This window comes from Sipha flava, unplaced genomic scaffold (genome assembly GCF_003268045.1).
Source record: "Sipha flava isolate LNK unplaced genomic scaffold, YSA_version1 71_pilon_pilon, whole genome shotgun sequence".
Lineage (NCBI taxonomy): Eukaryota > Metazoa > Arthropoda > Insecta > Hemiptera > Aphididae > Sipha > Sipha flava.
This window is the reverse complement of record NW_020273611.1, coordinates 1,726,727-1,738,604: the sequence shown is the minus strand read 5'-3', so window position 1 is coordinate 1,738,604 and position 11,878 is coordinate 1,726,727. Positions and strand designations below refer to the sequence as shown.

The window sequence follows — 11,878 nt, the reverse complement described above, 5'->3', positions numbered from 1 at the left end:
TTGGGAAACGTAAATTGCGCCCAACGAAGAGAAACAATTGTAAATTGCGTCCGGTATTTTTCAGGTACAAATTTCTGTATAGTATTTGTATAGTAATTGTACCCAATAGAAATATTATTTTTATGATAGTCATATAGCATTACCCAAAGGACACCATGAGGAGGCGACTATCACTGTCCTCCAAAAATATTTTTCTTTTTGGTTTACTTGAAATGAATAAATTAATTAATACAAATAGGAAAATTATTTTTTTTTTTAAATATTATGGTATTAATTAATCATCTTCACATATTCAGCCCTCGTAATAGGGTTTTCATTGTATTGTTGAATAATTTTTTCTATTTTTTGAAATTTTTTTTTTTTATTTTGTGTTTTGAAATGTTGGAACAAATGAAATGTATGAACCTATAAGTTTCATTTATGCTATTAATTTTTATATACATTTCAGATTGTAACTAATATTTTATCTATAATATTATAAATATGAGGTTACTTAGATAGTAGATACTATGGGCGCAATTTACTATACCCATTTTAGACCCCGAAAAATCCCGAGCGCAATTTACTATACCTATTTCAGAACCAAAAAAATCCCGAGCGCAATTTATTATAGTATTTTTACTTAATGTGTAACTACTTAATATACTTATTATCCTACTTAATGTGGGCGCAATTTATAAGCGCCCAATTAATTACCTAGTGATCGTATGGGACTAGATGGGACGCTGAGAATGATACGTGGATTTAGAATCCCCTCTGCCCTTTTTTGGCACTTTAAACCCTAGTCGCCACTGGTATTCGTGACCGTTCGACTGACGTCAAGACCCGCGTACAATTGATATCGATACGGACGTGAATCACTATCAGCAGTTCTTATCACTGTTATCAAAATAATCCGTAGCCCAGCTGCCGTCCGCGAGCACAGCCTAACCATTTCGCCTACGCCTTCGGATCCACCGTGCTTTTTCAGTTTCTAATTGTCAATAACACCTGTGGTTCTTTTTTACGCGTTGCCCGCTGTCCATCTGACTGCTGGCCAGTTCCGTGGAATCGTTGCTGCTTAGACGACTTGACAATGTCTAAATCAATATGCAAGTTTTACGCCAGAGGACACTGTAAATTCGGATCCTCATGTCGTTTCTCGCACTCTGAACATTCGAACAATCAGTATTACGACGAATACCGACCAAGAAGTATAGTGCATTTTATTATGTTTATTTTTCAATATCTAGTAGTGCTGTTTAGCATTTGACGATTATGCTGTGTAAAAATGTCATACTTTGCGCAAACATTTTCAAAAATTAATAAAACATGTATAGATAACACTTTTTATTGCCCTGCAACTCAATATTTAATTTTTACTTTTTGTGCACATTTTTTGTACGTTTTTTTCATCATACTGACTCTTAGCTTGTTAATGAAAAATGTTACATATCTTAACATTTATACTTAATTTGTGCATAACTATTTCAAAATCAATATTATTTGTTTAATAATTACTTATATTTTTTTTAGAAAATGCCAATCGAGATTATAACTATGATAATTACAATGATGGTAAAAGTTATGATCAACATTATGCTCATTACAATCAATCTGATATTGTAAACTATCATTCACAGAAAGATTATAACAGCAGCAATAAATATAACCGAAAATATGATAACCAAAACTATAATTCTCACAAGAATTATGATGATGGTGACTATCATTCTAATTATAACTCTAATGATAATAATTACCAAAATTCAAAACAAAAAGAGAGTTATGTAAGAAATTATAATGAATATGATAAAACTGGAAATGATTATATGTATTCCAACCACGGAAGCAACGGAAGAAATTTTAAAGATCATAATGTAAATAATGAGGAACACTTTACCAACTCTTATAGGTATTTGAATTTAAAATACATAATATTTATTGGCAACAAAATATAACTATTAATACTCAATATTTCCTCAAGTTTAATACTAATTTAAATCCCTTTTTATTATAATTGTATAATGAATAAAAAAATTAATTATTAAGTAATTTTTATTTTTTTAATATTTTTTTTGAATTACATTACTATTATACAATTTTTTCCTAAGTAACTTTTTTTAAATTTCCTGAAAAAAAAGTTATGTAAAAAATCTCTTTTTATAAATTTACTAAATGTGCATTGGTATTCTGTTTAATTTATTGAAAACTAGTTTGAAAAAAAATTATCTGTTTATATCCGTACATAAAAATTAAATAAATATTCTAAATAATAATAATGATCAATAATAAAATAATAAAAACTGTAATTCAAATTAAGTATTATTAAATGGTTAATATTTGTAAATTAATAAATAAATAAACAAATAGTTTATCCTTAGAAATAAATAAATAAAATTGTCGCCTGATTTTATTGACTTTGTATACTTGGCAATGAATTTTTAATTTTAAACCGGACTTACTTTACAAATATAAACAAATATAATAATTAGGGGCGGGCCGATCCTAGAACCGATTATTGGTTTCGGAAATATCGGTATTGGTTTATTTTCAAAACCGATATTTGAACTGATACCGCAAAAAAAAGAATCATCAGCATAAAATACTTTAATACCAATAACAATAATATTTTAATCACTAAATATCGATAGTATTGTGGTGTTGTGGTGGGCCACAGTAAAATAATTTAATGCTAATATTATGTAATATCGGTTTTATCGGTTTGTGGTATTGGATTAATTTTAGTATCGGTTCATGGTTTTGCCAAAAAAGTTGATTTTTTTTATGTAATATATTAAAAATCAACTTAGTTTTTACTTGTGATTATAATATCGGGTATTGGTTTTATATCGGTATATTGGGTATCAGTAAAAAGTGGTATTGGCCCATCCCTAATAATAATACTCTAAGCTAATTTTTTATTTATTTATTTATTTATTTATTATTTCTATGTATAAATTATTTGTTTATTTATATATTAATAAAAATCCATTATCATTGATAAATAATAAATGTCCAACCATCGAGTTTATTATTATTATTATTATTATTATTATTATTTATTATTATAGTATATTATATTATATTATTATAGTAGATCACATGTTTGATCATATACTTACTGGTATATCACACAACATGCCAATACCTTAAATTATACTTTCACACATTCTGAACGTACATTTGTATACAATAATTGTTGATTTTATTATATGTAATTTAAAATATATAACATAAAATATTATTAATCTTATAATGATCAATAAAATAAAAATAAACACCAATTATTAAAATTAAACTATCTTTTATTATAGAAAAATAGTAAGAAACTAAATGAGAACAATATGCTATTGAGGTATAAGTAGGTACTACAATCAAGAAGTCTTATAGTTTTGTTAGTTCTAATACAATACTAGACTATTTTTATAACATAATTTAGTTAAGGTTTAAACTGAAGAATGTTTTAGTCATATAATTTATGTAAATTATGTTTTGAAATAATTACAATTTTATAATCTTTGTAGACGTTCCAAGGATCGTAACAACTATAAACATGATAATCAGGAGAAAGAATATAAGCTAAAGAAATATGATAGCGATATGTAAGTCGCATTTCATTAGAAAATTAGGATTTTTTTTATAATAAATGTCAATAAATTTTTAATGAATTTAATTTCTTAGAAAAGCTTATCAAACACATGTACAACAACTTCTTAACAGTAACATTTGGCCATTAACATGTTACCAACCCATTGGAAGTTTATACCCTATTCAACCTGTTGGTAGTTTGAATCTACCCGATGTATCATTTGAAGAAATAAGATGTGATTTTTATATTCTTAAATATATGGTTGGAGATCCTCAATCTGTTCATGTAAGTATGAATAAATATGTATTTACAATTAAATTATATATACATATTAAAGAATATACTTTACAATTTAAATCAAATAATAAATGAACCAAATTAAAAAGATATAGAATAAAAATATAAGTTAACATGAATTTCAGAAATTATATTTAGGTCAATTTTTTTTTATTTAGACCAATATGGATACCGCTCACTTCACATTTAAAGCTATTTTCCTTTACAGATCATAATAAAAAATTATATATTCTGTTTTAATGTTTTAATTTTTGTATTGATTGAATGAAAACATTACAACAATTTTTTCAACTAATCAATAACATTAAGTGTCATTCAGTTATACAGTTATACTGTTGAATAATATTAAAATTACCCACCAAATGATCAAAGGATCGGAACAATAGTAACTTTATATTTATATTATGAAAATGTATAGAATATGTACATCGATTTATATACCTATATACATACAATTTAATGACAATTTTATCAAGTTCATTTATTCTTTATTTCCATGAAAAAATTTGTTATTGGTGTATTATTGGATAACCACTGTACAATAATGACTTTTATATAATATATTATGTAGTACAGTGTATACTTTGTTTCATGTATTTGAAATTTTGAATATGTTTTGAAATGTTGCCTAATTCAATAGTATTATTTAGTTATGATTTTCAATAAATATCATTAATTTTCTTGATGAAGATTCAAAATATAGACAAATTTAATATATTGGTATATTGATTATTACATTATTAGGATTAAATACCTTGGCAACGTACCAGTAATGTATAATACATTACAATAAGGTCTAGATTTTCCAATAATATATTATTTACACAACTGTGATGTATAAAAATTGATAAAATTAAAAGATTATCTTTATTACTACCTACCTAATACTTTATCTTATGTTTTCAGCTCAATTTAATTAATGGTTTAAATTAATAGGTATGATTATAATGTGTCGTTATTCTTAATATATCATGTTTAAATAAAATTACCAGACATGACTATTGGTAATATCGCATGAAATCATGAAATACTAACAATATATATTTTGTATTTTTTATTAGAAACATTGTGTTGACGAATTATTATTTAAATCGCAACAATTGAAGAGAGATATTTTATCATTTGAAGACTACATACAAACAGATATGGTGAGAATAATCTTATTACAATAGTATTATATTATTACAAAAGAAAATTCAATATAACCTTAAATTGTATTTTGATATTCCTTTTGTATTTAAGTTGGCTACATTTGATAAATGTGAACAATCGAAAATGAACAATCCTTCATTTCAAAACTCCATTCAGGCAGACCCAAACATTTATTGGAATATGTCTCAAAGATATTTGATAAATCCTGAAGTCAACAAAGCTCAGATGGAAGCATTTAGTTTTGTTATTGGTCAAGAAACTACACAAAAAGCTCCTTCATTGAAAATACTCATGCAAGTTGAAACGTATGGTCAAGTAGATAGTGAAGTATTTGCTCAGGAACAATTCACCGATTTCATACCAATTATGCCTCCACCTAGAAAGTCCTGTTTGTAAAAAGTTATTGTGTACATGAGTTATTTGATGTCATATGATGTTATATATTTTTATTTCATTTAATAATATTTTTATTTTTTTTTTTATATTTATTTGAGGTTGTGAAATTCACTTATGAATTTCAGATTCTCCAACTAGAATTACTGTATAAAAATTATGCTACCTATTTTAATCTAATCTACAAAAAACCAACACAGTATTTTTTTTTTAATAATAATAAATAACTAAATATATTAAATATCTTGAAACCTAAAAAACTTTTAATTTTGTATTCATTTTTATTGATAATTATTTATTTGGAAAAATTCTTATAGTGATTGGCATGTTTTTATACTTATGGAGGAAGGTACATTACATTTATTAATAATTTTTTTTACTATTATTTTAATTTAGATTTATGGTTTTTGTTATAATTTATAATGACTGAAATGTTAAAATTTAAATGAAAATGTATTGCCATTACTATTTTATATTTATAAATGATATAGAAAAAGTTTTCAAATATTAAAAAATTTCAATATTTGCAAAAGATTTAGAAATATATTTGCTTATCTTCAAGTTCCTATGCCAAACATTTTTTAATCAGATTTGATTAATAAATCTGATTGACTAGAATACAGTTAATGGTGTTTATATTAATTTATATAATGTATTCATATTTGATTGTATTCATCTTGCATAGTTATTGGATTTTGAGTTATCAATATATTATTAAAAAAAATGATACGTGGATTAAGTTCATACCTAAGAAATTTTTTTTTTTTATATTTGTTACAGTTTCATTGCGCACATAAGTTCAATTTACACCAAATTCTTAAAAGTACTTGGCATTTTAAAAATAAACTATTGAATTTGAAGCTGAAATCTTCCATGTTCAAACTGAAAACTTTGAGAAACTTCTATTTCATTCATATGTTCGGTTATTAATTTGGCTTTTTAAACACTCCTTCCTCGGATATTTTAACTGAATTTGTCTTCTGAATTTGTTTTGATGGATATATATTAATAAACGGTATGATAGATTGTCCTGAGCTTAAATCATATATTGATTTAAAAGAGTATGGTTTATAATTTTAAAAATAAATCCAGTTTTCATATTCAACTTGTTTCTAAAAATTCAACATGCTGTTTACCTAAGTTATGTAATGAACTTTTCAATTTTATATTGTAGCTACTAAATTTTAATTGTATGCATTTAACTAATTGTATTTTATTATATCTAATTATTTTGTATTAAACGCCTATTGGAAGCTATTGGTACCTTAATCACTTGTGGATATTAATAAATTAACTAGTTCAAATGTCACTATTTTTTGGATGTATAACAACTATTAAATTATTAAAATTGAATGCCTATTACTTGTTTTATATGTCCCATTGATTATTAATTAATTTACTGTGTGCATTAAGTATATAATGTTTACACTTCCTACAGACTACATGGAATTGTAATTTTCGAAATATTGTATTTCTCATAACTTTCTAAACACTAATGATGTCTTATTAATGAATGAAAATCACTCAACTTTTGAATTTCTAAAAATAACCTTAAGTTAATTAATTATATATTATTCAAACAGAAAAATTCATATTTTATTTCAATAAATATTATATGTATTATATTATAAATATTATTATATGACATAGTCACATGAAATAACATACTATTAAGGGTAACAAAATAATAATAAAAATAAAATATATGATATTATGTTATAATATGCAGATTTGTTATCATAAAATATTGACACAAAAAATTATTTGATTCTTTAGTTTTATTCTTTAGTTTTTTTTTTTTTTTAGTCTTTTAAGCTTCTAAGATTGTATTGGTTCAATTTGGTGGGAGGACTTAAGCCCTAAATATACTTTGATATTGTAATGTAATGTAATATTGTAATGATATAAGGGAGAATTACTATGTTAAATTGTGAAGAAGTACTTATATGTTTTTTTTTTAAATCATTACTTATTATATTATTGATTCTCAATATTACCTCTCCGATGATTATGTCGGTCTGCCTCTTGACAACCGTAGTTGATTCTTCAGTTATGGAATAAGGTGACCAATTTATATTTTCAAATAATAATAACTTTCTTTTTTAACTCACTTATATTAATTTTATTTAAATCACTTATATTTATATATTAATACACTTATTTTAAACTTTTACAGAATGTTTTACAATTAATTTAATTTTTCTGCATAGACGATCTGAGTAGTCTTTTACACTCGCCTTTGACCCTCTATACAAAAGAATAACAAGAACGCGTCTCTCTTGTGTTTTAAAATGTTGCTCCTTATATTTAGACTAGGTTCACATGGACGCGCGTTAGCACGCCACAGAACGCGCGTATAACCGTTCAGATGGCTGCGTGTCACGCGCGTTGTACGGGAATGTTCTAGTCAAAAACTATACTACTTAGTATAGTTCAAATTTTCATGAAGAATGAATGTGATAGATGCTGTGTGCTTATTGCCCGTCCATCGAAGGATGATAAGATGCAGACGGAAAGGAAATATTGGGTTCATCCTATTTTGAAAACAAGGCTTTCTTTAAGTCTTAGATTATTATTGCATTATATTTAGTGCTTCATCATATCCTAAACTAATAGAGCACCATGACAAATTTTTCAATTACTTTGAAATGTCCATTAAATCATTTAACGACCTATTGGAGATAATTAAAGACTCTTTAGAAGCTGATGACAATGTCCCAGATGGCAGGCCTTTTTTTTATTTCATTAATTAACATATCTATTTCGATTTCCGTATTTAAAATAACACTTGTTTTCAAAAACTATAGATGAAAATTCGATCGTTCGCATCGAAACGCACGTGTCAACTGAACGGTCCGATAATGATACATGGAATTTCAATCCGCGGAGTCACGCGCGTGTTCGCGCGAAAATAGAAACTTGCGTCGTTATCGCGATTGACGCGCGTATATGCTAATAAACGCGCGCCATGTGAACGATTGTCAGGAACACTGATTATCTAAATACGCGCGTCTGTCTAACGCGCGTATACGCGCGTCCATGTGAACCTAGCCTTAATGTCGCCTGTGTGTGTGTGTGCGCGTGTATGTGTGTACGTGTGTCTGTGTGTGTCATTTTATCTTTAGTACATATGACCTATTCTTATATTTAATGTGTATTGATTATTTTAGTACATTCATTTTTTTTAAAAATATATGAATGCTTAGGCGCATATCATTACAATATATATAATACAGCGTTTCTCAAACTGTGGGTCGCAACCCCTTAGGGGGCCGCGAGAAGTTTTTTTAATTATACAGATTGTAAGAAACAAGCACATTCATCACATACGCCTAATTATTATAAATATATTATTATAACTATTATTATTATTATTATTATAAAGTAGTTAATAAGAAATAAAATAGAATAAATTTTTTTTTTTTAAATTATTTTTATTGATTCTGTAAATGTAAAACTATGGGGTCATGATAGATTTTTGGAAAAAAATGTGGGTCGCGGTCCTAAAAAGATTGATAACCACTGATATAATTTATAGGTATATATAAATACAATTGTTTAGTTTAAGGATAACATTCAATCTTTTTGTGAAAAAGAATTGAGAACTTTTTCACTATCAAGAATGATATCCCTTTCTATATGAAATATGGATATGTTAGTAAATCTAGTCTGTTCCATTGTAGTTCTTATCCAAGTTTTAATCTAGCGTATTGCCGAAAAACTTCTTTCGCAAGATTTGGATACATATTTTTACTTATTATTATTTTTAAATGCAGTTTTTGTAGCAACATGCCCATCGAGTTTCACAAAATCTTTGCAAAAAGTAATTAGTAAGTCAGTTAATTATTTGTTTTGACGGGACTGTGCAAAATGAATACGAACAGCTTCATGAACATGAAAAATGTTTCTTGTTTCCTAATAATAAAATGAATTAAAAATTATAATATAATGAGTGAATAAAAAAAAATTGAATACTTTAATATGATTGCTTGTACTACAAAGAACCAAATTCATTTGAAGTGCTAAGCAATGAATGTTAATAGCTTTAGGGTATTTATCTCGTATTCTTGTTAGTACACTTGACACAGTACTAGATATGATATTTTACCCATCATATACTGTGCTACCATTGGAACTTCATGAATATTAAGTTATTTTAAAAGAAAAATTATTTAATTGGAAAATTGTTCAGCCCCTTATCCACCAGATACTTGTACATCAAAAAGATATATTCAGGTTGCCATCAACAAATTGAACATACATCAATAACTGTTCTTGCTATAAGACCTATTGAATGAGATTAATATTGTTCAAAAAAACAATTTAAACGTACTTGTAAAATCTTGTTATAGTTTTAAATAAAAATCATTGTTTTAGCTGCTTACCTTCCTTCATTGCAAGCTAAAGCATACATTCCACAATTTTAAAGTTCTTGTAGGTATTATGTTTCTTCTACAATATTGGAACTTATATTTAAAATTACATTTTGGGTATACCAACTGTTATAATTGGTTTTTTTTTCGAACACGGAATTTGAAACGCTTTTTTGCTCACTCCTGGGTATTCATTTTGCAAAGAAAACCAAAATGAATCATGTTCAGACATATAAAATTTAGATTTTAAAGTGGTATATGATGATATTTCTAGTAATTGTTCTTTTTCCGTAGAAGATAAGTTTGCATTTTTAATATTTTCTTCTCCACAAGGACCATATAATGAAACTACCCACTGTATTTCAGTTGTTCGAAGTGATGGAAAATAACTCTTTAAATTTTGAGAAAGTGTCAATAAATGTTCGTGCATTATATTTTTTAATTCCGTTTTTTGAGTTATACTTAAATGGATTATTGATTCTTCAACTGAAGAAAAGCATGAAAAATCATCATTTTTTATGGATGATAACCATAAATTAATTTTTTTTTTGAAACTTTCCATTTTATCACTTGTAGAAATTATATTTTCTTTACGACCTTGCATACTCGAATTTAAAACATTTAGTTTTTGAAAAATATCAGCAAGGTAAGCTAATTTAGCACACCACATTTGATCATCAATTTTATTTGCATAATTATTTATGTTTTCAGCTTCAAAAAAAATTTGTAATTGATCTTGGAGTTCCAATACACGATTTAATATTTTACCCCTTGAAAGCCAACGTATTTCGGTATGAAACAACAAAGTAGTGTGTTCTGTACCGATATTTTTATATAATTCTTCAAATTTTCTACATTTTACTGGTCGTTTTTTAATATAGTTAATCATTTCAACGACAATTTTGAGAACATCACTTAATTCTCCCCCGTGCGAACTTTTTACCATAAGAGCTTTACGGTGTAAAAAACAGTGAATTGTTATTAAATTAGGGTTTTCATTTTTTGCGAGAGTCAAAAATTCTTTAAATCAACCAGGCATCGCCGCTGCACCATCTGTGCAAATTGAAATGCAGTTCGACCATATCATATTATTTTCTTTGAAATAATTATTAACAGCATTGAAAATATCGACTCCAGTTATTGTAGTTTGTAATTCACGGCAAAATAAAAATTGTTCAATTATTTCTTTTCCATTGACAAATCGTATGAAAGAAATTAATTGAGATTTACCAGAAACATCGGTACTTTCATCAAGTTGTAATGCGAATTCTTTATCTTTTTGTAATAACTCATTTACATTTTTTACAATATCCTCCGACATTTTTATTATTCTTCAACGAAAAGTATCATTTGACAATAATATGTTTGACATTTGTTCAGCTGCTTCTTTACCAAACATTAAACAACAATTTCTTTACAAGTTGGTAAAATCAATTCTTCACCGATGGTATGTGGTTTTTTTTTTCTTTGCAATTAACTCAAAAATTTTAAAAGAACATAAATTTATCAGATATTTTTAAACGTTTTTCCATAAACGTTGAATTTTTTTTTTTTTGTTATGACCCATAAACGCATAAAATAGTCAGAACTTTTTTTACTAACATGACTATGACTTTGCTCTAAATGTCTTTTTAATTTATTTGGTACCATTGACTCGTTTGATAAAGTTACGCTACATACAATACACTGAGGTATTTGATTATTATCATCACCAATAAACGTAAATCCAAAATTTAAATAGTTGTTATACTTACGACGTTTTACTGTTGTTTTGTCATTTATTTTTGATGAAGACGGTAACTGTAAATTAATGGAGCATCAGTGCTCATGTTAACCGAAGTTGAAACTTTTTTAATTATAAATTTGTCCATACTTAATATACCTTTTTAAATATAAAATGTATTAGAAAATACGAAAATATAACGAAATTACACAGACACAACGGGCACAACATGGTGATTACGATTGAGAATAGTGAGAACGTGCTTATTTACGTACCTACCTTCACATAATGCCAATTTACTATTAATCAGTAATGATTACTTCGTAATCATTACGAGGTAAAAATATCTTCATAATTGTTTTTCTTATC

At 26.4% G+C, this 11,878-nt stretch overlaps 1 protein-coding gene across 1 annotated transcript; it reads left to right on the top strand.

The window, feature by feature from the left end:
• The first annotated feature begins 882 nt into the window (after positions 1-882).
• LOC112692207 (putative mediator of RNA polymerase II transcription subunit 24) lies at positions 883-5,639 on the top strand. The gene is made up of 6 exons (XM_025566805.1): positions 883-1,193; positions 1,516-1,894; positions 3,507-3,584; positions 3,664-3,856; positions 4,930-5,016; positions 5,111-5,639. Exons 1-6 carry the CDS (start codon positions 1,076-1,078, stop codon positions 5,414-5,416), a joined length of 1,161 nt encoding a protein of 386 aa, XP_025422590.1. The 5' UTR covers positions 883-1,075; the 3' UTR covers positions 5,417-5,639.
• Positions 5,640-11,878: the final 6,239 nt, after the last annotated feature.